Source organism: Lasiosphaeria miniovina (assembly GCF_030549165.1).
Source record: "Lasiosphaeria miniovina strain SMH2392-1A chromosome Unknown B0T26scaffold_3, whole genome shotgun sequence".
Classification (NCBI taxonomy): Eukaryota; Fungi; Ascomycota; class Sordariomycetes; order Sordariales; family Lasiosphaeriaceae; genus Lasiosphaeria; species Lasiosphaeria miniovina.
This window is the reverse complement of record NW_026848222.1, coordinates 1,770,874-1,794,708: the sequence shown is the minus strand read 5'-3', so window position 1 is coordinate 1,794,708 and position 23,835 is coordinate 1,770,874. Positions and strand designations below refer to the sequence as shown.

The window sequence follows — 23,835 nt, the reverse complement described above, 5'->3', positions numbered from 1 at the left end:
GGTATTCGTGTCAGCCCTATTCCCCTTGACACAAACGTCCTTCCATACTGAGGTATCAGTTAAGAATAAAGAACCGCTAATCGATATGAGAGATATAGTCCCGGTTATAAGTAAATCCCACGCTCTAAGTTGACCAGCCCGCCCATTTGCCATTCCGCCCCGTCTATCTGAGAACCCGGTCTACTTATTCCCACGGCAATGAAAATAACCAATAGACGTAGTTATTAAACATTTCAACATACTCACATTGTTTATTCCGCTGCAAGTATCCCCGCTGTATACCAGACCCCCTTCCCACCGCCTTTTCGCTTGCCCGAGGGGAGAGAAAAGAAACGCACATCCGACTTCATAAACGGCGCCGGAATTCCGCAAGACGATCCTCCACCCTCACGCCATTCCACGTCTCGTTTCCGTCGCGGTCGCGGCCGAGCACAGGGACGCCGACCTGCTCGATGGCGAAGCTAGCCGCAACGCTCGCCCACACGCACGCCTCCCCGACCGGCTTGCCGCGGGCGAGGGCGACAGCCAGCGCACCGAGAAAGGTGTTGCCGCCGCCCGTTGGGTCGACGACGGGCCCGTCCTTTTCGGGGCCACTGCTGCTCTTACTGCCATCATCACTGCGACTGCTGGTGCTGCCGCTGTTACTGTCGCTGCTGCTGTCGCCGTCCTGTGGCTTGTCACGTTGGTAATAGGCGGGAATCCACCTCTCAATGCCCGGGTCAACTTCGATTTCTTCGCGGGCGACAAAGCCCTCGTCGTCTTGCACGAGGTTGGCGAAGAGTGCTATAAAGTCCGTGTCGGGCTGGAGGCCGCCGTGTAAGAGCTCTTTCTTTTTCACGGGCATTTTCTGCTTCTGCTGTTGTTTTTTGCCATCGCTAGTAGTTGAAGGGCGGCTGCGTACGCGGCCGCCATTCTTAGCTATAAAACACCCCTTTTCTCCGGCCCGCACGACAAGGGCGTAGCTCTGCAGCGGCATGCTGGCGAGCAGCTGCTCGCAGTTCTGTTCGATGGCGGCGGTGCTGATCTCGCCCGTGGCCGGGTCGAGGCCGTCGCTGCCCATGAAGCCGGCCAGCTCGGCATGATTTGGACTGCAGATGTCGACGAGCGGAAGCGTATTGGTGCAGTTCAGCAACTCGTCGGGTACACAGCGGTCAGGGACTGGCTCCCAGATGAACACGGGCCGTGTGTAGCCTTCGGGGTCCGCGGCCTTTCGCCGGGCGACGATGTCGGTTACAAGCTCGCGGCACCGGGTTGGGTTGCAGATGAGGTGAAAAGCCCGCGCCTGAAGCAAGTAGAGGTTTTCAGCAAGGTCCTCGGCCGTTAGACGCTTTTTAGGCGTCGTATAGCGGAAGGCTCGGCGCTCCGACTGATCAACATAGCCGTTCCAGCCCCGGGTTGTCAGCCGGTCGGGCGAGGTCCGCATCACAGCAGACGTTTCCCAGCTGTCTACGACCGCCGTGATGGCCTCGGGGAAGTCAGAGCCTCGGTCTACGAACCAGCCGACCGACTTGGAAAGCGGCGGGGGAGAGAATAAACGCGCCCCCAACGCCGAGTAGGAACCGGCGCCACCGAGCACACCGCGCACTGGAGGCTTAGGAGGGAGATACTCGATCTCGTCTTTGAGCAGTGTCAGCCAACATTGCTCTCATATCTGCCGATATGGACTGGCAGTTGAGCATGCGATAGATGGTGTATTTTGGGGTGAAGGGGGTCTCGTTAAGACGCGGGGATATTGTATGTAATGTACAAAACGGAGTGAAAGTAAATAAAACGAGACAAACAGGAACAGAGCCAGAAAGGGGAAACGCTTCAAAGTAAGCGGGCCATTTCAAGGTTTCCTTGAAGGATGTCTCAAATCAGCAAAGCGAGACTGATGGATGAAGGGCCTACCAATTATGAACATGCCCAGAGTGACAAAGTCGATGGTACTGGTATTGTCTTGGCCACTGGAACCCGCGAAGACGGAGTTGTCGCCGCCAGATTGCGGGAGACGCTGGGTCCCTTCGGCATCGCAAGCATCCTTGGAATTATGTATATCCATCTTCAAACTCTGTGTTAGCGATGCCCCCCGTGTTCAACGGTTGAAATTATGATGTGTCGTCGTTCCACCTCAGCTCTCAAGAGCGCCCCCCACAAACTTGCGAAGCCTAGAACCAAGCGCTACCTTGGATACAGATACCTTAACGTGGAAATGAGCGCTAGGGCAGGCAGCGGCCGGACCGGAAGCGATGGATACCTATTCCATACGAGGAACAAGACTTGGAACGAATGACAGGGAAAGATAAAAGATAGTTAAAAGATGCAACAAGTGAATGTTGTCTCGCCCCATACGCCGCCCAATGCGGAGAGGGAGGGCATGAATCCCAACAACCCAAGTGCAAGGCTCACGATCCAATGGCCGAGCCTCTGAATGGCCTGTCCAAAAGGAGCGCCTAAATGCGAGTCTGCGTCACTAGGAACTTCTCAATCGGGAATTGTGCATACCGCCTGGCGGGTTGCTTAACTAACAGTGGCAGGTGAGACTAACTAAGTTCGCTCTGACTGTATACCTAGGTGCACATGTACAGTACCAGACCGGGCCTTCCATGTTCTTGACAGCCAAGGTAGGTATGTTGCCTGTGGCAGGCAGGCACGGAACCGCACTATGAAGGGAGGCACCACCCTGACAGCGTCTTTGAAGTTGAAGCAGGACCCCGCAACTGCCTGCTTGTGATACGTTTCGTACGCGTCCCCGACTACGTACCTCACGTACTCTCTGGTCTTAGCGTTTAGTGGCAGTTAAGTTGGATGAATGGTATTAGGCATCTATGCTGTACCTACAATCCTTCCTTCCATGTGCATGCGATGGAGCCGTGTTCGTCGTTAAGTTCTATTCCATCTCAATTAAGTACCAGCCCGATGAAGAGACGTTAGGATTGGAGGAATCCACGGTTGTGCCCCACCTTTACAGGGAGCTTCCCAGCGAGCAGTTCTTGGGGGCCTGAGCGTTGCAGCAGCCAGGCCAGGGGTCCGTCAGTGATCTCCAAGCTGTTAGAAAAGTGCCCCGAACCTCGTCTGCCTTTTATGCTTCAACATATACCTCGCCCGGCATCCCGAAACCTGATCATCCTCAGCGCCGCCTTGCTCGTTCCTGGTAACAAAATAGATACATCTAATCCTTACTAGACTGACCTCGGCGCTTGTCCCGCCAAAACGTCCCGGGCGGCCCCTTGACAACTGAACTTTCCACGTCACCAACCTTCGTTAGCCCCTGAGCTCTTCCGCGCTGGTCCTGCTCCAGCAGCTCCTTCCTTAAAACTCAACACCCGATCCGATTCTCCTTCGCGCCTGCCCAACATGGCGGCCGGTACCAACAACATGCACAACCTGACAACCCTAATCAAGAGGTGTGTACCCCAAAAACCGCACTTGTCGTGAGCTTCAAGACGTGACGCGACTCTTCAGCACCACCCGCAGCAGATTGCGTCCGTCATGGCCATGCTCGCCATCCTGCTCTCTGCGCGCTCAGCGCAAAGCTGTGCTAACTCTATGCGCAGGCTCGAGGCTGCCACGGCCCGTCTCGAGGATATTGCCTCGTCGACGATCGAGCTGCCCCAAGTCGTCCCGGCCCTCCAGCAAACCCTCGCCTCTCCCCTCTCCGGCGCATCTAGCGTGGGATCGCCCGCGCCCACCCCGACGCCCACCCTGACGCCCGCGCCTCCGCCGGTGCCCAAGGCTCCAGAAGAGCCCCTCCCCGAATCTATCGAGGAGTATGACGCCTTCATGAGCCAGTCGGTCGAAAAGTATATCAAGATCAGCAAGGCGATAGGCGGTCTGGTTGCCGAGCAGGTAGGCTATGCCCACTACGCCTATTTGCGGGGGCGGGACTCCTGCTTCTCGTTTCAATCTCAATCGAAGCCATTGACACTCTTCTTGTCTCGCAGGCGACCAAAGTTCTCGAAGGCTTCAAGGAGCAGCGCAAGTTTCTGCTGATTTCGACCAAGGCGAAGAAGCCCGACCTGACGGGCTCCGAAATGTCGGTCTATCAAGATGTGTTGAAGCCAATAAATCAGCTCTTGATGGACATCACCAGCATCCGCGATTCAAACCGCGGCGCTGCTGTCTTCTCCCAGCTGAATACTGTGGCCGAGGGGCTAATGGCTCTGGCGTGGGTGACGGTGGAGAGCAAGCCGAATAAGTTTGTCGAGGAGAGCCTTGGTTCCGCCCAGTTTTTCGGCAACAGGGTGCTGAAGGAGTTTAAGGATAAGTGAGTCCATTACTACTGACTGCTAGCGCGCTTTCTGTGCTGTTTCTGACGTGCCAAACAGGGACCAACAACAAGTGGAGTGGGTGCAGTCATTTTACCAGATCTTCCGCGATCTCGCAGACTACGTCAAGAATTACTTCCCAAATGGCCTTCCGTGGAACCCCAAGGGACGTCCGGTGCAGGAAGTTCTCAAGTCCCTATCGGCAGCTCCTGCGCCAGCTGCAGGTGGCCCCCCTCCCCCTCCCCCACCGCCGCCGGGCCCTCCTCCCGTCTTCAAGATCAACGAACAGAAGCCATCGGAGCTTCCTGCAGCAGGAGGCCTTGGTGCAGTTTTCTCGGAGCTCAACAAGGGCGAGGCGGTTACGAAGGGCCTTAGAAAAGTAGAGAAGTCGGAGATGACACATAAAAACCCGTCCTTGAGGGCCGGGTCAACCGTCCCAGAGCGCGAGGGATCCGTTCGTGGAAAGAGCCCCGCCCCCGGAAAGAAGCCTAAGCCTGAGACTTTGCGGGCTAAGAAGCCGCCAAAGAAGGAGCTGGAGGGCAACCAGTGGACAATCGTAAGTTGTTTCTTTTTAGCATCACAATTCTGGGGAACCGTCTTGGACGGTCTACTGACAAGGGGGACGTGTAGGAAAACTTTGAGAAGGAATCCGAGCCTATCGAGATTGAGGCAAACATCTCCCACTCAATCCGGATCAGCAAGTGCAACAACACCACTGTCATCATCAGGGGCAAGGCAAACGCTGTCACAATTGACAATACGAACCGTCTTTCCCTCGTGGTGGACTCGCTCGTGTCCACGGTGGACCTCGTCAAGTCGCAGAACTTTGCGCTGCAGGTTCTGGGGGTTATTCCCACGGTGCTGATGGACACTGTCGACGGCGCGCAGATCTACTTCAGCAAGGAAAGCATAGGCACGCGTATCTTCACCAGCAAATCGTCTAGCGTCAACCTCAACGTGATTGGGTCCGACGACGACTACCAGGAGATCCCCCTGCCGTCGCAGATATGCTCGTACTACGACGAGGACAAGGGTGATCTGGTGAACGAAATTGTCTCTCACTCCGGCTAAGCTTTGCGCCATAGCTGTCAGTTGAGGTTGGTTTTTTGCTGTTACTACTGCTGTTTCTATTTCCCCTACTCGTATTCGCTCTGCGTTGTGCGAGACAGGAAAAAGGGGGAGCCAAAGCTAGCGAGCGGGAAATTGTAAATTTCCAAACTTCGTTTTGGTAACCGTTTGTCGTCTGCTTTCACACTTTTCATGTTCTTCTAGCCTCCCTCCTTACCTCTCATTTCAGCCCTGTCTATATATACAGTATTACCCTCGCGAATAATCGCAGTTACGTGAAGTTGTAATTTTGAGAAGATATGTCAACACATTAGCTCGCCCTGTTTTTTGATACCTGTCGATACAAGTGAGTCGGATACATGAAAAAGGGAATAATTTAAGGTATGTTTTGCGACCCAGTGTCCTAGACTGACTGCAATTACTTGCTGGAAATAAATGCGAGAAGAAGCAACAAATCAGAGGCTATATATATCGAGATAGAAGGTTGCAGCCAAGCAAGTGATGCAACCGGGTTAAGAATTGAAGAATAGCAAATCTCGCTTCGATCTATTTACTTGAGAAATGACGAGACGAAAAAGGAAGACAAGACGGAAAAAAAATAAAAATAGATAAAGAACAGATGGCTAGCTTGCATAGGAGAGAAAAGATGCTGGCGTATCGATATTTCCCAACCCCCAAAAAATCCGTTTCTCTGCAACAAGACAAACAGAAATCAAAAAAAGATGAAAAAGGAAAGTGTTACCGTACAAGTCTATCAAATTTCCCGTTTTTCTACTTTCGTCCCCCCTTTTGTTCTCTTTCTTTCTTTCCAAGGGGTTCCCCCTTGCTTTACACATTGAGGGCGTGTGTGACCTAAGGACCTCGGATGAATCTAGAGCTTGGCATTGGGGGCCTCGAGGGTGGGGAGGAGCAGGTCGCGCATCTCGCCGGCCGCCTCGTTGAGGTAGAAGCTCATCTTGTTGCTGCCCAGGCCCTTGGATACGATGTTGAAGTTGATGCTGCGAGACAGTATTAGCAGGTCGTTTTAACAGAAAGAGTAGCCAGAGTGATGGCTTTGGGGAACTAACCTGTTCTCGTTAATCATGTAGGCAATGCCAAAGCCGCCGTCAATGACCTGGCTCCACCCGTAGCCGTTGAAGAACTCGGAGCTTAGCTGGCTGGTGGACAGGTACCACGAGCTCGAGTAGGCGTAGGCGGGGTCCTGGTAGAGGGCCGGGACGGACTGGCCGGGCTCGAGGAGGCGCTTGAGGCCGAACAAGTGGCGGTCGACGCCCTTGCCGTCCGAGGCGGCGGTGATGTACTCAAGGTGCGAGTCGATGGCCTTGCGGAACAGGGCGATGCGCGTCTTGTCGTCGGCCGTAGGGTCGGCAACGGCGTTGCACCAGGCCACGCTGGCCTCGGACACGGAGCGGCATGTCTCGGTGCGGCCCTGTTGGAAGCGGCGCGTGGCGGCCGACTCGTACGTGGGGCGGTTCTTGCCGTACATCTTGTAGTAGGCCAGCTGGATGATCATCTGCACGTAGGCGTCGGGCGAGCAGCGGAACTTCTTGATCAGCCCCTTGCCGTAGCCCTGGTAGGCCTGCACGGCGAGCTCGTGCTGGCCAATGACGGCGGTGAAATCTTGCACGGCGCGGTCAATCTCGGCCTGGAGCTCCTTGGTCACGACAAACTTAACGGCCTGCGGCTCGGGCAAGCTCGACCGCACGGTCGGGTCGGAGAAATCGAGCTTGCTGTTGAAGATGACGTCGTTGACAAAGTCGTTGAGCCGGTGCGTCGGCGTGCCGTCCATCATGCTGTGCTCGCCCATAAAGCCCGAGGTGCCGTTGTCGTTGACGATGAACTGCAGCGGCTTGTCGAACCAGCGGTTCTGGCCGTCGCCATGCCAGTAGGCGTGCGCGCGCTCCTCGAGCGTCACAGGCGCGGCGTCGTCGAGACACACGACAAAGGAAGCAGACTCGATAGCCTCGAGTGACTTGGCGTTGATCGAGTCAGCGCTGAGGAGGACGGCGCGGGCATCGGTCCAGACGTCGCGGTTCTCCGAGGTCAGGGCGCCGATGGCCGGGGCGCGCTGCGTCGAGGCCAGCTCGTAGACGCGGCGGAAGGCCTGCTCGAGTTCCGACGTGTTGAGCTGCTTGCCAGCGACCTCATGCTCGACCTTGAAGAATTGGTTCTTGCGGATGACCAGGATATGCTTGTTCTGCGCGGGGTCGAACTTTACGGGGTAGTCGGCGGGCTTGGCGGGGACGCGGCTGGCGTTGAACATCCACTTGTAGCTGTCCATGCAGATGGGCAGCTTCTTCATGTATTCGGGCTCCAGGGAGCCGGTGTCGACCTGCTTCTTGAACTCGAGGGTGGCGGTGGTGATGGCGGCGGCGCGCGTGGCGGGGTCGCGGCGGCGGCGGTCATCGCGGTGCGAGTAGAAGTAGCTGACGTAGGGCACGACGGGGTCGCGGTAGCTGAGGTAGGCCGCGTCGTTCCACCACTCGTACAGCCAGTTCTTGTGCTTGGAGTCCTCGCGGCGGGCAAGCAGCTTCTCCTGCAGCTTGCGGCCGGGCCCGTCGGGGGCGATGAACTCCTTGACGGCCTTGATGCTGGCCTCGAGCTCGGCCGACGACAGCAGCGGCTTCAGCGACTTAAGATAGCGCGTTGCCGTCTCCTCCAGGGTGGGCACCGGGAGCCGGGGCAGCGAGTCCTGGAAGCGGAGCATGGCCCCCTTGGACTTGTCCTCAACATAGCCTACCGGGAGCGAGCTGTTGTTGCGTCTGCTGGCCATGGATAGTCTTTGCTGTACGTACCAAGAAGGTCAAAGTCAGCCAAGCGGTTCTACACACACATGCCCAAGAGGCTGAGCACGAGGGCATGAGGGACGAGAGGAAGCAGAGCGAGCAGAGAGGACGGTAGAGAAAGACTGGCTACGAACCAATGGCGTTGTCTTCGTCTGGTGTCTGAAGAGGTGTCTGAGTGTGGGCGACCGAGCCTCAGTTCTTGCGAGCGAGGCCAACATCCCAATCGGCCTTTGGACGTGCGGGTTGGGCAAGTGGAGCTAGCGGCAGTAGCAACAACAAAAAAGCAGGATGATCCGGGGTACGGAGCCGCGGGCACAGGTCGACGAATGGACGAGGTAGCGAGGTAGTCCTGTCTTGTGTTAACAGTCCAGGCGAAAATCCCAGAACCGGGCAAAGAAGGACACGGGCAGCTAAGACACGACACCGAACGAACCAAGAAAAAGAAGTCGCCGGAGATTGCGGTTGGTAGCACTGCACTGTCCTTAAGAAAAAACCTCCACGAGGCTAGGCATACATACGGAGTAGGTAGACTAGATAATAAGAGAGCGTGATGAGGGCGGCTCGGCCCCTAAGCTAAGTAAGGTATGTAGTGTAGCTATTGTATGGGGCGGGCTGGAATGGGCTGGCGAGGGGCGATGGATGCCGGAGACTGGCCCGGGAAGCGAGTAGCGCTGGTCCGAACGACCCCTCAAGCCGAGGCTAATTAAGCCCGCATCGCATCCCATCGCACCCCAGGCCAGGCTCCTTCCCTTCCTATTGCTCCAGCGCTGCCCCTCGACTCCGACTCGACTGCCGGGATCATGGATGCCACCTTCGGCGAGTCAGCAGTGCCAATTCTGCACTATTCGACGCACATGCCATTGGCTCGGCCGCTGCCCTTCGTTTCGGGCACCTGACGAACCTTGGTGTCGCTTCTCAAAACCGCCCGTATGTGGGTGCAGTGCATTGCAGCGCGCGGGTCGTTGCGGGTTAGCGGAGATGTTACACGGGCTGGGGTTCGGGGTGGGTCCAAGCCGTGAGGGTCTTGGATCACATGCACGACAAAAAAACGAAGCTTTTACATTGCCTGCTTTCGACGCTAGCCAACGGCAGTCTAACAAGGTATCTAAATAAGTGACACCTCACCCGTCAAGCCACCGCCATCACCATCACTACCACCACCCACAAGCTCCTCCTCTACGGAACCACCGCCACCGCAACAACTTCGTCGGCGAACCGGAGAAAGCAGAATAAAAGAGGGAAAAGGGAAAAGGGGAAAGGAAAAAGAAAAAAAGACCAGTCCTTCCCACCTGACAACTCTCGCGGTATTTGATACATCACAAAAGAAATAAGATCCTTTTCATACACAACATTTACTAGCACAGGACAAAAAGCCCTCGACTCCCTTCTGACTGTGCTTCAACCATGACGCCGAGACGAGGAAAAAAAGATAAGAAAAACCAAAACCAAGAATTGCCGGCGGAGAAGACGAACACCATGATAATGTCAATGATAGTGACTGTTGTTGTTGTTGTTGTTGTTGTATGATGATCTATTCATATGGCCATTGGGTTGCTGGGCCACATTCCTCGGCCCATTGATGCTGCCCCTCCTGCTCCATGGGGACCCCTCCGAATAGCTGCGGTGTATTCTAGGCCTCGTAGCTCTTGGTAGGCGCCTCGGCGCTGAGAGGTTGCACCGATCCAACCGCTGGTGGCGCTTGAAAGCTCATCCGGTCGCCATCCGTCATAAGCTCGTGTGCCATCTTCAGGCCGTGATCGCCGCCCACGGCCGCCGCCGACCGGAGCCCGTCTTGTACTTGTCGCACACGCCGCTTGAAGGCGAGCCGGTCCAAGAACAACTGTTGTCGCGCCCGCTCCAGCTCTCGCCTCTCGGCCTGCAGGATCGATTCCATCTCGTTGAAATATTTAAGCTTGAGCTCCATCTTCTCCAGCGTCACGTTCACTGCCGCCGACACCAACCGTGTCATCTCGCGCTCCTCGTGCGACGCCAGGCCACCGGCTCTCGCTCCGATGGTGGCCAGGGGGATGCTGGCAAGTGCGCTGGTTGATGTAATAGTTGTGGTCGTAGTGGTGGTGGTGACTTCGTGCCTGATGTCGACCTCCATCGAGTCGCTGCTCTCCTTCTCCTTCCCCTTGCCATTCGTTTGCCCTTCGTCCGCACCAGAGCCACCCTCGAGTTTATCCCGAAGGCTCCGCTTGAGAAGCTCAGCAGACTTGTTGGCAGCCGCGGCTGTGCTTGCGGGATCGGCGAGGCTGGCGAGGAAGCCCACAACCGACATTACAGGGTTGTCAACCTGGCTGAAGGGAAGCTGGCCACCATGCTGACCAAGCATTTGGAGTCCGACGGGGGCCACGAGGGTCTCAGACTCGAGATACTTGTCCTCGATATCGAGCTGCAGAAACTGCAGAACGCATTCCTCGCGTGTCCGAGTCCCGACAAACTCTGCGATCTCACCCCAGTCATCATCATAGCGCTCGAGAGCCTCGAGCAACCTGAGCGTCTCGGCGTCGCTCCAGGGCGCGTCACGGTCGAGAATGGAAGAGTATGTGGGGTTTTCCATCCGCGTATAATGTGCCGTGCTCTGGTTCTGTGGGAGACGGCCCTCCAGGAAGCAACTCGGGCACAGATCATACTTGGCCTTCGAGTTAAGATCCGACTGGGGGCTGTGGTAGTACACTCGGGTGCAATCAACTCCGCAGTTGAAGCAGTTTACCTTGACGATCGGAGTCTTAGTCAGTTCGTCAATTCCAGACACGCCATTTGTCGCCGGGGTTTCGCCATTCGGTTTGCTCTCGGTCTTGTTGAGCTTATTGTTCTTGGCGTTAGCCTCGTAGATGTTGCGCCCAACTTCCAAATTGAGCTCGCTCTTGGGGGCCGGCGTCGTGCTAGCCTTGGCATCTGTGTCCTTGCTCTGCTTCCCTTCAGAGATGGCCGGGTCTGCGACTGGCTGCCACGGCTGAAGCCCGCGAGGTGTGTCGCAGATGATCTTGAAGTGTCCAGTGAAAGGCGGGCCGACATGAGACGGCCGTTGATCGGTATCAACCTAGGGACGATTAGCATCTTCTAAACAAGGCGTCGATTTGCCGTCTCTTAAATAGGCTCACCTGGTAGTTGATCAAGCCCCATTGTTCAAGGAAAGCGTGAACGCGCATGATGGCGCAGACATCGCCTGCCAGGTTACGTCTGCAGGCTGTCACGGTGAGATACTCAATAGGGTTCAACCGGTAGGCGTTGATCATGAAATCGCGGTAGTCCTTGTAGACTGCCGGGGTCTTGCTCCGGTTTCTGTTGTTGAAAAACTCTGGCAGGGCCTTGCGCTCAATGTTGTGGATCGTGTTCATGTCGAACCAGGTGCTATAGCTGGGAAGAACGATGGAATGCGTCTGTGAAATCAAGTGTTCCCGAGCGGCGTTTTCCATGAATTCTTTTGTCTTCACCTCGGCCACGGCATCATTTGCGCCTGCGCCTTCGCCACCCTGTGGCGCTTCCTGCTTCTCTGCATCGCCCATCTCCTCGTCTTCGCGCGCAGTAGATTCAGCAGGAGGGCCTTCTGGCGCGTCGAGGGGGTTGTCCATCGTCGCGCCAGGGGCGGGAGTTGTGCTATCTTGCTTGATCGTGGGCTCTGGGCCTTCGCTCATCTGCACATCTGGATATGGCGACTCGTAAGAAAAGAGCTTTGTGCAAGCTGGGCTGTAACAATTGACTCCATACCTTCATTCTGGTGGCCAGTATTGACGGCTTCGGGGAGAGATGGCTGCGCGAGAAGTGGATTTCCGTGCGGCGATGCACCATTTATAGGTGTGCCGTAATTGACCGAAGCCTCCTCCATGGCGAAGACGGTGAGGCTGGTGAAGGGGTGGATGATTTGAAATATTGGAGATCGACGGGCGAGTTGAAGATGGGGCGGAACCAATGGAATCAATCAAACCGAAATCTAAATGAACCACTGGAGCGCGTCGTAAACGTTATGAAGAAATTCGTGACGCGGCCAGGGCGGATGGAAGGGGATGAAATGACGACGTCGGCCGGCGCAAGACGTGGTTTTGCGATGGCCTTTTCCAAGGGGGACGGTTCGTGACAGTCGGTCGCGTTTGGAGAATCTTTCGCGCCAGGCACGGTGAAGGGGCAGGGACCTGCGGTCGCCTGAGCTGGCCCCAACCTCCAGCGCTGCCAAGAGACCGCCAAAATCCAGAGTCACGTGGAGTGCACGGGCCTTTCTTGCGTCGAGATCTCACACAGCCACAGCAATCTTGAGGCCTCTGCGCCGGGCTGCAAAGCCACTTTCAATCTTGAGCCGATTCGCTGCTAACCTCGGGCCGCCGCAACCCGTCGTCATTCATTCGATGACCCTGGATTCGTGGAGATCGAGTGCTAAACTCAGGGCCTAAATTACAGCAGCGACCCCCCTAGCGATCAGAATCGTGCATCGTCCAAGGTTTCTCGCCAGCTCCCGTCCTTGAGGCCCCCCGTGCACCAAACTCCCCCGAAACCGACCAATTGCCACCTTAGACCCACGATGCTGCCAGCCGGCCACCGAGCGTTTTCGGCGCTCGTCCGCCCTAGGTGGCGCGAGGCAGCGGCAGCGACGCCTTCCTTGGTGCTCAGATCCCCCGCGACGCTGCGCCGATTGCTGTCGGTGCTGGCCGTCCTCGAGCAGCGCGAAGGAAAACTCAACACTGGGTCGCTAAGCGCCATCACAGCGGCAAAACAGCTCGGCGGGTCCGTCCACGGCTTCGTTGCCGGAAGCAGCGTCAAGGCCGTGGCCGACGAGGCGGCCAAGGTGGTGGGCGTCGACAAGATTATAGCCGTGAACAACGGCGCATATGACAAGGTGGGCCCACCTCTGCTAATAACCCCCCGGCGCGACATGATTCCTTTCTTGTAGGGCTGTCTTGTCTATCTTGAGTTTCTGGAAGGCTTATCGAGGGCGGAAAACCAAAAAAAAAAACAGGGCCTGCCCGAGAACTATGCGCCGCTGCTGGTCGAGAACATCAAGAATGGCGGGTACACGCATGTGATTGCCGGGCACACGGCCTTTGGCAAGAACCTGATGCCGCGCGTGGCCGCGCTGCTCGACTCGCAGCAGATCTCCGACATCACGGCCATCGAGGACGACAAGACGTTTGTGCGGCCCATCTACGCCGGCAACGCCATCGCGACGGTCGAGTCCTTGGACGCCATCAAGATCATCACCATCCGGGGTACCGCCTTCGCGGCTGCCGACGTCGCCGGCGGCTCGGCCGCCGTGGAGGACGGCGTAGACCCCAAGGCGGAGAGCGCTACGGAGTGGGTGTCGGAGAACCTGGCGACCTCGGACCGCCCAGACCTGGCCACGGCGCCCAAGGTAGTGTCGGGAGGGCGGGGGCTCAAGTCCAAGGAGGAGTTCGACCGGATCATGCTCCCGCTGGCGGACTCGCTGGGCGCGGCCGTCGGCGCGTCTCGAGCGGCCGTCGATAGCGGGTACGCGGACAACAGTCTCCAGGTCGGGCAGACGGGCAAGGTGGTTGCGCCGCAGCTGTACCTCGCGGTCGGGATATCGGGAGCCATCCAGCACTTGGCCGGCATGAAGGACAGCAAGGTGATCGCCGCCATCAACAAGGACGGGGATGCGCCCATCTTCCAGGTCGCCGACGTCGGGCTGGTGGGAGATCTTTTTGACAAAGTACCAGAGTTGACCGAGAAGTTAAACAAGCCATAGATTATAAAGTGGTGTTAAATTACACAATATATACATGTACTACTACTGTACGTACGTGCCCATGCAGTGGCAGGGTGTCTAGTCCCTACCTGAGCACAGCCAGCATGTCGGCCGTCTTTGTAAACTTCTCCCTCTCTTTCCCAATGGGCCGACCCCTTTCTTTTTCAGCGCCGTCGATCCTCCGCCAGTCCGCCCACGTCACCACTTGGGCACTGCCAACCCCTGCTTCGCTGCGGACCCCCTCCCAGCCCGAGGCGGCTTGCTGCGGGCGGAGAAACGAAGCGCCCGAGGCGAAATCCTTGGCTATCGCATCGGCCGTCGCGAACGCGTCCTCCATGGTCGACGCGATCACCCCCGTGGGCCCGCGCTTGACCCAGCCGGCGCAGTACAGGCCCGGAAAATGGCCAAAGGACATGGTGGCCTCCTGCGTGCGCTCCTCGTGCCAGACGCGGCCCTGGCCGTCGTTGCTGATGACGCCGCGCCGGTCGTCAAAGGGCACGCCGATGTCGGCGAACTCGGGCAGCGGCGCCGACTTGTAGCCGATCGACTTGAACACCAGCGACGACGGCACCTCGACCATCTCGCCCGTGCCCAGCGCCCACGCCGCCGGATCGAACGCCGACGACAGCGTCGTGCGCTCAAACACGGTCGACCCGACTCGCGACGCGTCGTCGTGCCTGGCCCGGAACTCTTTGGGCGTCAGGCAAAAGTCGAGCGACCACGACTTGCTGGGCAGGCCGTCGGGTGGTGGTACGCCGGCGTCCGACTCCTTGACTAGGATCTCCATGAGCCTCCGCTGGGCGCGCGGGAGCTTCTTGATATCCTCGGGGATCAGCGTCTTGTCCACGGGGTGGAAGGTGACGTCCGAGAGTCTCATCAGCTCCCGGACTTCCTTTATTGTGAATGCAGCCTACGGAGCCGATTAGTCGGTCGGTCGTCTAGCTGCTGCCTTTGGCTGCGGTCATTTTTTTGCGCCATGTGTCCGCAACAACTCTGTAGTAAAAACAACAAGGGTCAATGGATACGCACCTGCATGGGACCACGGCGTCCGATCACGTGGACTCTCTTGACCTTGCTCCTGGACAGGGCGTCGAGGGCGTGCGCGGCGATGTCGGACCTCCGCAGCACGTCGACGTCCTCGAGCAGCATCCGCGCGACGTCCATAGCGACGTTGCCCTGCCCGACGACGACGGCTTCGTCGCCCTGGGTGAGGTCCGGGGCGAGGTCGGCGTGCTCGGGCAGGCCGCTGTACCAGCCGACGAACTCGCGAGCCGAGTACACGCCCTTCAGGGCCGCCTCGCCGGGGACGCCAAGCGTCTTGTCCATGGAGGCGCCGTAGGCGAACACGACGGCGTTGTAGTGGCGCAGGATGCTGTCCAGCGGGACGGTGCTCCCCTCGGCGTGCTTGTTGGGCCCGCCCACCGACACGTTCCCGATGAAGGTGAAGTCGGGCGACGACGCCACCTCGTCGAACTTTTCCTGGCACTTCTGTAGACTCCGACACATATTAGGCAAGCTGTTCTGGGATCGAGTCTCATGTCATGCATGTAGAGAGTATGCATAGCATCCCATCTGCATGTGTGAGTGTGCGTTTGCGTGTGTGTCTACCTTCACCTCGGGGTGGTCTGGGGCAACGCCAAACCGTACCAGGCCAAAGGGCACCGGCAAGGCCTCGTACATGTCGACTTTTGCGCTGCCGATTTTGGACATGGCTCGGTACGCCGTGTAGAAGCCGGCAGGGCCGGAGCCGATGACGGCTATCCGGAACGGGTGCTCGGAGGCCGAGACTGGGCTTGACGATGACGATGACGACGATGCGCATCGCGATGTCGTGCATTGGCTCAGTGACGCCCTCGGTGTGCGCTGCCACCTGGCGCAAACCGCCAGGGGCCTTGCCCGCGCGACGAAAGCCATGGAGATGGTGCAATGCGACAAATCGAGATATTAGACTACAGTAGATGGCAATTGGTGGCGTGCATGTTAAGCGATACCATTGCGGGTTGATGCAAATAGTTGGATATCTAAAAGGGCGGACCTGTTGTGATAGTCTCGAAAAGCCGGGTTGCAGCTCCGGCCCCTCGCCGCCTCTGAGCTAAGTTACGGATTTGTCGGCGATTGGGCTCGGACATGAAGCGGGTCTGGCGGCGATATTCGAGGATTCTTAGAGTATTCGTATCTTGACAATAGCGCCAGCAATTACTTTAATTACCTTGGTGGCACCTACCTGACTTTAATGAGCGTGAAATGTTTCGGCGCACGCTGCAGGTAAACCAATGAATTTCCCAGCCGTAATGTCACGGCGCCTCTGTGTCGTTTGTGCCTGATTTTCCCATGCAACCAAATGAAGCGGGCGGCTCGCAGTTGCCCTGCCAACCCACATGAGGACGGTCCTTCCCAAGCTGCAGGAACTCAAACATCCCGCAATCCCGCCTTCAGCAGCTTCCAGCAACTGTCGCAACCAGGAAGACACAAGAAAAACTCCACCACCAGACAGTCGCAAAATTGAGCGCAGGTCGCAAGTTGCAGTTCGCTGGTCGCAACGATGGTGGGCGCCCAGCAGCCGTTCATTTACGAGGCAGTCACGAACGGCGACGGTCGCTTCCCAGCTACAACCTTCGACCCTAAAGCTGTTACGCGTGCCAGCTACGAGCCAAAACCGCAAAAACCAAAGCAAAACGGCCCGCTTGTCTCGATCAACCGTCATCCCGAGTAAGATCCCCAACCCAGCCTTAACCCCACACCACCACCCCATCCATCCGTCCATTCATTCCTCATTCCTCACTCCCCATTCCTCCTGCCCAGCATGGCACGGCATGGCATGGCATTGGACTGGACTGGGCTGGACTGGACTGGATTGGATTGGGCTGGATTGGACCCAGCACAGGAAGATGAGCGCTGACCGTGCGCCCGATGTTGATTGCATTGCAGCGCCCACGTAGTGCCCGGCCAGAGATCATGGAATTTCAAGCCAATGAGCTTCAGGGCCAAGGGCTGGATCAAGGGAATGAGACGTATGCAGCTAGGGTTCCGCCTTCTTGAGCTGATCGCCGCCGTCGGTATCTTTGTCCTTATGATTCTCATCACCAATGTTGACGACCTGCCCGGCTGGGTCATCAGGATCACGCTTGGTGTCACGGCACTTCATTGCCTTTACAGCATCTATCACCTCTCACGGCCGGCCAATGGGCGCACTCCTGGGACTTCAGCGGCTTATCACATCTTTTCTGGAGTCTCCGATCTCTGCGTCTTGCCTCTGTATACCTATGGAGTCCTCACTACGCGCGACCATGGCCTCACGGAATGGATGCCTAGGTGGTCGTCCAACAAGAAGCTCATGGACTACTTTGTTCCTGCTGTGTACTATGGACTCATTACTGCAGTGGGCCTTCATACTGTCTCACTCGCAATCTCGCTATGGCTCGGCGTCATGTTCCGGCGCATCACCATGATGCCGCCAGACATGAACCCTCTAGAGAGCAACCTGACGTCGCGGTCGCATAAGAGAAATAAGTCGTCTGTCGCGGTTTCGAGCTATGCGGGTAGCGAGATGCGTACTGGCACCCCCCTTGAGGACCGGCGCCGCTCCGGCACCCCCTACGAGGATGTGGCTCGGGCTCCCAAAGTTCCTTTCATGCATACACGTCAGGGTTCGCAGCCGACCTCTGGTACCCGCGACTCCCGACAGGATCTTCCCAGCCGCCAGAACCAGCTGTCGCCCAGCAGTTCTCCCCGGAATTCTGTAACGCCTCAGGAACTGAAGCGCATGTCGGCGCCCCCACGCTCGTCACACCGCAGCTCTTACATGGAGATTCCCCTGGGGGAGACCGGCGAGACCACTTCGCGTCCCAACTCCAGTTACTCGCGTCCAACTAGCAGTCGCCCAAGCAGCGGTACCGTGGCTTCGTACCGGGCAGAACCTATTGAGGCTGCGCAAACAGTCCAGCCACGGGCTGCCAAGTTTAGCGAGGCGTGGTATGCTTCCGAATCCCTTGTCCAGCGTACACAGCAACGCAACCGAGCCATGAACCACACCAAGCTCGTCTCCCAAAGACGGACTTATGAAGCCCTGGACCAGCGCTACGACATGGGTGAGTCCGACTCGGAGAACGAGAACGACTACAAGTTGGACGCTACGAAAGGGTCAGATAACGAGAACGACGCAAGTGATCTTGGCGCCGCCTCCGTCCCCGGCCACCCGAACCCGCTCCGGTCGAACCCCACTCCTACGCCTCGTCGCCCCAACACTCCGTTCAAAGGCGCACAGAACTCGGTGCTGTCAGACGTCGACCTCAACGACCGCCGCATCAATGGAAGTCATGACATTGCGGACGAGAAGAAGTCCAATAGCGCCGCGACGTGGCAGCAACGCAACCGAGACAGCTCGATTCAGCCCGAGAGCGCCTTCTTCTCGAAACCTTACGGAGATCTCAAGCCAGGCACGCCGCCCATCATGGTCGGCAGCACTCGGCAGGTCTCGTCTGGCAACGACTACGACTTGAGGGCGGGCGTTGGATCCAATGCCTTTGGCCGCCGCCATGTCAGCGGGAAGGCCGCCGAGGAAGGGAGAGCTGGCCAGAACAGATTCTCCCGCTACGGTGTGCTGAATGGGTAAGAGGCCCTATAGAGGACGGGAGTGGAGTTTACAGCCTCTTGCCTGGGAGAGTGTGCCACGGCGGTGTGTATGCGCGGCGGGGGATGGGGGAGCGGGTTTGGTAGGGCACGTGGGGATATATCGTGTGGAGTTTGCATGCATGGAAAATGCTTGGGGCCTTCTATTCCTCTGGCGTTTACGGGTGTTCTCGGGGATAATTTGGGAGACGGCCGCCAGGCTGTTCAGTGGCGTGTGCCGGAATAATGGGTGTCTTGTCGTTTCTGGCGGCTTTCCGTTATTTATTTATGTTTGTGTGTTAGAAATAGTTTGTTTCCAAAAGGTCCTTTTCCTTAGAGAAGAGTACAAATGAAAATGGAGATACTAGTAACTCTTAGTCCCAGGAGTACTCTTTTGTGAGAAACTTTATACACATATAAATACATGTAGACAAGGTGTTTATTTCTTATTGCAGATATTTAAACCTAAATCAACCCAGATGATCCCCATCTATCTATCAGCCGCCTTTCCTCGCCTTGGCCCATCCAGCCCAGTCGGTCCGTGTCTTTGGCTCGTAGAAATCATCGCCCTCGGACCACGTCCTCTCCTGCCACGCGCCCAGCGCGCAGAGGTGTCGCATGGTGGGCCGGCCGTGCGGGCAGTTCCACGGCTTCTCCATCTCGCCCATGTGGCGCACCACCTTCTCCATCTGCCGCCGCGACAGCGCGCGACCAATCATGATGCTGCTGCGGCACGCGCGCATGGCGAACATCTTGCGCACCTTGGACGGGCGCGGGATCGTCGTGGCGCTCGACGACGGGTTGTCACTCAGCAAAAATATGAGCTCCTCGAGGTCCGCCAGCGAGAAGGTCGTCTCGCGGCTTAGCGGTAGGCTGAGCAGCTGGCAGCGGGCGCCGACGGGCCGCGCGCCCGACTGGTCCACGTCGACGACGAAGCCGTTGCGCTCCAGCGCCGCCGCGTGCTCCATGACGATCTCCTCCTCTAGCGCCGTTAGCTCGAGCGTCTTGGGCTGCACCAGCCGCTGCGACTGCACCACGGTGCTAGCCTGCAGGCGCTCGAAGTTGTACTTTTCGTCCGAGGCGTGCTGGTCGATAATGAAGAGCTCGTCGTCAGCGTCGCCACCGCCGGACTTTTGTTGGCTGCTTTCGGGATTCGCTGCCCCGTCGCCGCTAGCGGTGGTGTCTGCTAAGGAGGCTTCGCGGACCGCAATGATGAAGCCGAGGTTGAACTGCCCGATAATTCGCATCTTGCCAAAGTCAGATTTGGTGATCTTGAGCGCGAGCTTTGCTTCCGCATCGTCGGCCTCTAGGCCGCCCGCTTCTTCCCTGGCTGCGCGGGGCTTGGTAGTAGCAGTTGGCTGGTGACGGGACCACGCCGCCAGGCGTTTCCGAATCATGTTCTCATTCCCGACTTTGAATCGCTGGACGAGATTGAGGGTGGTCAGGTCTTTTCGTCGCGACTTGGGTTTCAGCAGCATTTTCGAGCGCTTCTCGCCCTCCTCAGTCGGTCCTGCGGAAGGGGCCGTGGCTTCGGCCGCTTGGATTATCTTCTGCACCTTTTTGTCTTCTTGCGCCTTCTTCTCTTCTTCATCGACGTAGTCGTAGTTAGCGTCATCGGCATCCTCCTTGCTATGATCAGATGGTGGGACCTCGATAGACTCTGAAGGGCTATGAGCATCTCGCGAGGCCTGTTCCTCGTCTCGCCCACTGCGAGAGGCGCCGTCGAAGTCATCAACCACCTTGGCTAGCTCTTGGTCTTCTAACGCCTCTCTTTCAGTGTCTTCATCCTCATTAACATTATCGTCACCTTTGTCTTCTGGCTCCGAGATAGAAAGAGCTTCCTCGTCTGCTTCCTCGTCTTCAATCGGCATCTCCACATCTTCTATCATGATATCGAGATCCTGAACTGAACCCCTCTTTTGGGCCATAGAGGCCGAGAACAGCTGCGACAGACGGCCACCGAAGGATGGCAGGGGAACGGCCCGCGTTCTTGGTGTACCTACGCTTCCCTCGGATTTGGCCATTGTTTTTGGCGCTTCGGCTATTCGGGTCCGCTTGGAAGGGGAACCAATCACACTGGTTACAGTATGGTCGCCAATGGTGACAGTTGCTACTTCCTGAGTTGAACGTTTGAATGGACGGCTTGACGGCATGAGACTGGATCGAGGCGGCGCCGGGGGCTGAGTTGGAGGAGGAATGGCGGGCACTGGTGGCTCGTCTGAGTCCAAGTCCATCTCGTCCCCCCGTCCACCAGTTTCTATGCCTTCGCCATTGTCAGTGGCTTCTTGATTTGGCGAGAGCACTTCGTCATCTATGGACTTTTCTTGAAGGTCTTGTTTTCCTGGAGTCTCCGAGACTGGCGTTCGCTCTTTGCTAGAGGCCCCGCCTTGCTCGTTGCGGTCGCGCGGCACACGGTTAGTGGGCTCGGACCGATCCCGACCACTTGACTGCTTGTCTAGCCATCGAGAAAGCATAGGCGCGCCCCGAGCCTTTATAGGGGCCGACCTTGACGGAACGGGTTGCTTGCTCGGCCTTCTGGGCAATCTTCTAGAGCCTCCTACTTCTTCGTTTGTGTCGTTGCCATCGTTGCTTTCGCCTCCATCCTCGTCCTTATCCTCGTCCTCATCTTCCTCGTTTGCTTTGGACTGGCCGACCTGTCCAGAGCCGGCGTCCTCTGCGTCCTGATCTGCATCGGAAATAACTCCCTTGTCGCTTTCACCTATAGTGGGCGTGGGGGGCTCTGAAGTTGAAGCTGCCGATTTCTTATACGGAGTACGTGTTTGGGTTTGAGCCTGGGCCACGGGGATGGTTATGTCCTGAGTCTCAAATAGCTCGATCAACGACTCTCTAAGATTGTCGAGCATTTGGCCCTGGTCGTGCAGCAATATGGTCTGCTTGTCTGGACTGACGTTGACATCGTACAGGCGAGTGTCAAGCTGAATGTCTGCGAAGATGAAGGGCGACTGCGAGGAATTATAGGAGCGGTATACTTCGTTGAAGACCTTGGCGAATTGGGGTAGGCTACAGGGACGGCCGTTGACGTAAAACATTTGGCGATCAGGTGTCTGTCGGCCCTCGCCATTGGTTGGCCGAGATACGTGGCCGCGGACGCGAATCTCGGAGGTGCTGGCGCTGACGCCAGAGCCATCGTCTCGGGCCTTGCCCTTGCTAAGCGGGCCGACTGTGGGCTTCAGGTCTAACTTGAGATCTAGGGTGATTAGAGCATTCATAGTCTTTACGCCAAAGACATTGATGATATTGTCACGGGTGGTGAGGTTCCCCTTGGTCGAGAACATGACCATGCGCTTGCCCTTGGTAGGCTGCTGAGAGACGGTCAACTTGACTCCAGTCTGCACGCAGGCGTACTGGTTGAGCAAGCCGATCACTTTAGTCCAGTCTCTCTTGATGTTTCTCTCGAGCTCGCGGCGGCGAACGGGCAGGTTGCGGAACAGGTCCTCGACCGAGACCAGGGTGCCTTTCTGGCCCGACACGACGGTCGTGCTCTTGAGCCTGCCCGAGCTCTCAAACTCGAGCCTGGTGGCGCGTGGGGCTTCTTGCTGGGTGCACGTCACAACCGAGAAGTGCGAAAGCGCGCATAGCGATGACAAGGCCTCACCCCGGAACCCAAACGTCTGGAGCGTTGAGAGGTCATCGTAGCTTGACAACTTTGACGTGTAGTGCTTCAAGGCCAGGGACTCGTAGTTTTGGGGTGCGATTCCGGAGCCATTGTCCTGCACCTCGATTGAGTCGAGGCCCTGATTTTTGAAGCGGACGTCTTTTATTGTAAAACACAGCCTGTTAGCCTGGACACCCTTTTTTAACTTATTTTCTTTTGTTGACTTGATAAATTGAGTGTGGTCTTACCGACGGCAGTTGCTCCAGAATCAATGCTGTTCTCAACCAATTCTTTGGCCACTGAACACAGATCGACTATAACCTGGCCAGACTGTATTTGATGGACCTGGAATCGAGGTCAGCTCCAGTCAGGTTTACCCGGGACATGTCTTCGGGAATATCGTCTGGGTGGAAGCAGTAGGGTTGAAGTCAAATCGGAAATATCGAATTAAATTGAAGCGAATTGAATTGAATTAAATACGTACCGCACTCGAGTCGATGGCTTTGATGGTGACATTGGAGGCCATAATATCAGCCTGGTCAAAAACAAGTCACGCTATCGGTATCGCCGCAATGAGGCGGGCGGATTCCCCAGCTTGCATTCTCATGCCACCTTGAGGCGGCGACGATGGAGGTTGTGATGCCAAGAAATATTTCTTTGGGCCGCACTGCACCTTAATGGCCTGGGACAAACCAGACGCGACGCGGCTTTCTTACTAAACGCGTCAGTCATGTGTAACTGAGGGGGTTAGGTAAGGTAATTAACAACCCAGAACTGCAGGTACCTTGGCGGTTGCCCCTCCTCCACCCCCTACGGCAGTAATATAATTTGACGGGAAATAAATCAGATGAATTAACAACATGCGAGACGCAGAGGTTTGGTATTTTGTATCATGTCAAGTTTGGTCAATCCGGATAGACCTAGGTTGTCGGGACCTAGGTAGCAAACATGAAGATACAGCCGGTACTAGCCGGGAAGGTAGTCAACCAAGAGGTCAAACCGTCCACAAGCAATCATCAGTTACCTTACTTAACCAAGTTAAAACTTCAATCATTGATATGGAATGGACAAGAGAAGGCGGGCCGCTATAGAAGACCAGTCATAACTGTTGTACATGCTTAAACTTGAACCCATGCGCCGAGTGCTGGTTTACGGGTACTCGCAGCAGTTTTCCGGCATCTGCAACCTTCCAATCTAGCAACACTTGACTAGGCGTGGGATCCCATGCGATTGATGGCAATTTTGCAGTTGCAGTTCTCCCAACGCAAATCACCTCATCTGTACCGTTTACGGTAACTGCCCTGTATGGCGTATGTATGCACGCCAACAGAATTGAAAAGAGCTGCTGTGCAACACACCACCATGTCTAAATTGAGACAATGGTGCTCGAGAACGCTGCGTTGGGTGGTAGGTCATACATGCTGCTGCCAACTCAACAGGATAAACAAACGAAAACAACTTCGGATTATCTCAACACCTTGTGTACAGTTCGGCATGGGCATACGTAAGTGTCTTTGCGGAGAAAGGGCACGACGAGATTTCTGGTCGGCTTTTCTCCGCCAATGATCAAACGGCATTGATAGCTTTTTTCTCACACTGCGTTTTGTATTATTCATCGGGGTCACCCCATTTCCTTGCGATTGCCACCTACGCAGTACATCCCGCGTCGATTTGCCTCAATTATCGCTGCAGGTCCCGTTCCGTCCCCCAATAGGCAGTACCGTACCCGCCAACTCCGTTCTCCGTACCTTACCTGTTGCACCCTGAGCCGCGGCTTGGCGACTGACTCGTGCCAGTTTCTACACGAGA

At 56.7% G+C, this 23,835-nt stretch overlaps 8 protein-coding genes across 8 annotated transcripts; 3 read left to right on the top strand and 5 right to left on the bottom strand.

Annotated features, from left to right (window-relative positions):
• Positions 1-346: 346 nt before the first annotated feature.
• B0T26DRAFT_640620 (putative MAK32 protein) lies at positions 347-2,041 on the bottom strand (the record flags this gene model as incomplete). Its single annotated transcript, XM_060437245.1, has 4 exons — positions 347-601; positions 625-626; positions 682-1,617; positions 1,891-2,041. 4 exons carry the CDS (start codon positions 2,039-2,041, stop codon positions 347-349), a joined length of 1,344 nt encoding a protein of 447 aa, XP_060298065.1.
• Positions 2,042-3,336: 1,295 nt separating this feature from the next.
• On the top strand, positions 3,337-5,787 carry B0T26DRAFT_770335 (putative adenylyl cyclase-associated protein; the record flags this gene model as incomplete). Its single annotated transcript, XM_060446537.1, has 5 exons — positions 3,337-3,386; positions 3,537-3,828; positions 3,924-4,246; positions 4,308-4,803; positions 4,878-5,787. 5 exons carry the CDS (start codon positions 3,337-3,339, stop codon positions 5,316-5,318), a joined length of 1,602 nt encoding a protein of 533 aa, XP_060298064.1. The 3' UTR covers positions 5,319-5,787.
• Positions 5,788-6,186: 399 nt separating this feature from the next.
• Positions 6,187-8,088, bottom strand: B0T26DRAFT_749585 (acyltransferase ChoActase/COT/CPT; the record flags this gene model as incomplete). The annotated part of the gene is made up of 2 exons (XM_060445122.1): positions 6,187-6,313; positions 6,383-8,088. The coding sequence occupies 2 exons, from the start codon at positions 8,086-8,088 to the stop codon at positions 6,187-6,189; spliced, it is 1,833 nt and encodes a 610-aa protein (XP_060298063.1).
• A 1,643-nt stretch (positions 8,089-9,731) lies between these two features.
• B0T26DRAFT_640957 (SWI/SNF complex protein-like protein) lies at positions 9,732-11,933 on the bottom strand (the record flags this gene model as incomplete). The annotated part of the gene is made up of 3 exons (XM_060437283.1): positions 9,732-11,147; positions 11,209-11,750; positions 11,816-11,933. The coding sequence occupies 3 exons, from the start codon at positions 11,931-11,933 to the stop codon at positions 9,732-9,734; spliced, it is 2,076 nt and encodes a 691-aa protein (XP_060298062.1).
• Positions 11,934-12,378: 445 nt separating this feature from the next.
• Positions 12,379-13,848, top strand: B0T26DRAFT_701456 (uncharacterized protein). Its single transcript, XM_060441599.1, has 2 exons — positions 12,379-12,935; positions 13,056-13,848. Exons 1-2 carry the CDS (start codon positions 12,621-12,623, stop codon positions 13,800-13,802), a joined length of 1,062 nt encoding a protein of 353 aa, XP_060298061.1. The 5' UTR covers positions 12,379-12,620; the 3' UTR covers positions 13,803-13,848.
• Positions 13,849-16,123, bottom strand: B0T26DRAFT_701452 (uncharacterized protein). The gene is made up of 3 exons (XM_060441598.1): positions 15,411-16,123; positions 14,832-15,290; positions 13,849-14,712 (listed from the first exon to the last, which is right to left on the bottom strand). The coding sequence occupies exons 1-3, from the start codon at positions 15,714-15,716 to the stop codon at positions 13,888-13,890; spliced, it is 1,590 nt and encodes a 529-aa protein (XP_060298060.1). The 5' UTR covers positions 15,717-16,123; the 3' UTR covers positions 13,849-13,887.
• On the top strand, positions 16,124-18,769 carry B0T26DRAFT_701451 (uncharacterized protein). Its single transcript, XM_060441597.1, has 2 exons — positions 16,124-16,511; positions 16,731-18,769. The coding sequence occupies exons 1-2, from the start codon at positions 16,345-16,347 to the stop codon at positions 18,412-18,414; spliced, it is 1,851 nt and encodes a 616-aa protein (XP_060298059.1). The 5' UTR covers positions 16,124-16,344; the 3' UTR covers positions 18,415-18,769.
• Positions 18,770-18,831: 62 nt separating this feature from the next.
• B0T26DRAFT_701449 (uncharacterized protein) lies at positions 18,832-23,048 on the bottom strand. The gene is made up of 3 exons (XM_060441596.1): positions 22,511-23,048; positions 22,275-22,371; positions 18,832-22,185 (listed from the first exon to the last, which is right to left on the bottom strand). Exons 1-3 carry the CDS (start codon positions 22,550-22,552, stop codon positions 18,908-18,910), a joined length of 3,417 nt encoding a protein of 1,138 aa, XP_060298058.1. The 5' UTR covers positions 22,553-23,048; the 3' UTR covers positions 18,832-18,907.
• Positions 23,049-23,835: the final 787 nt, after the last annotated feature.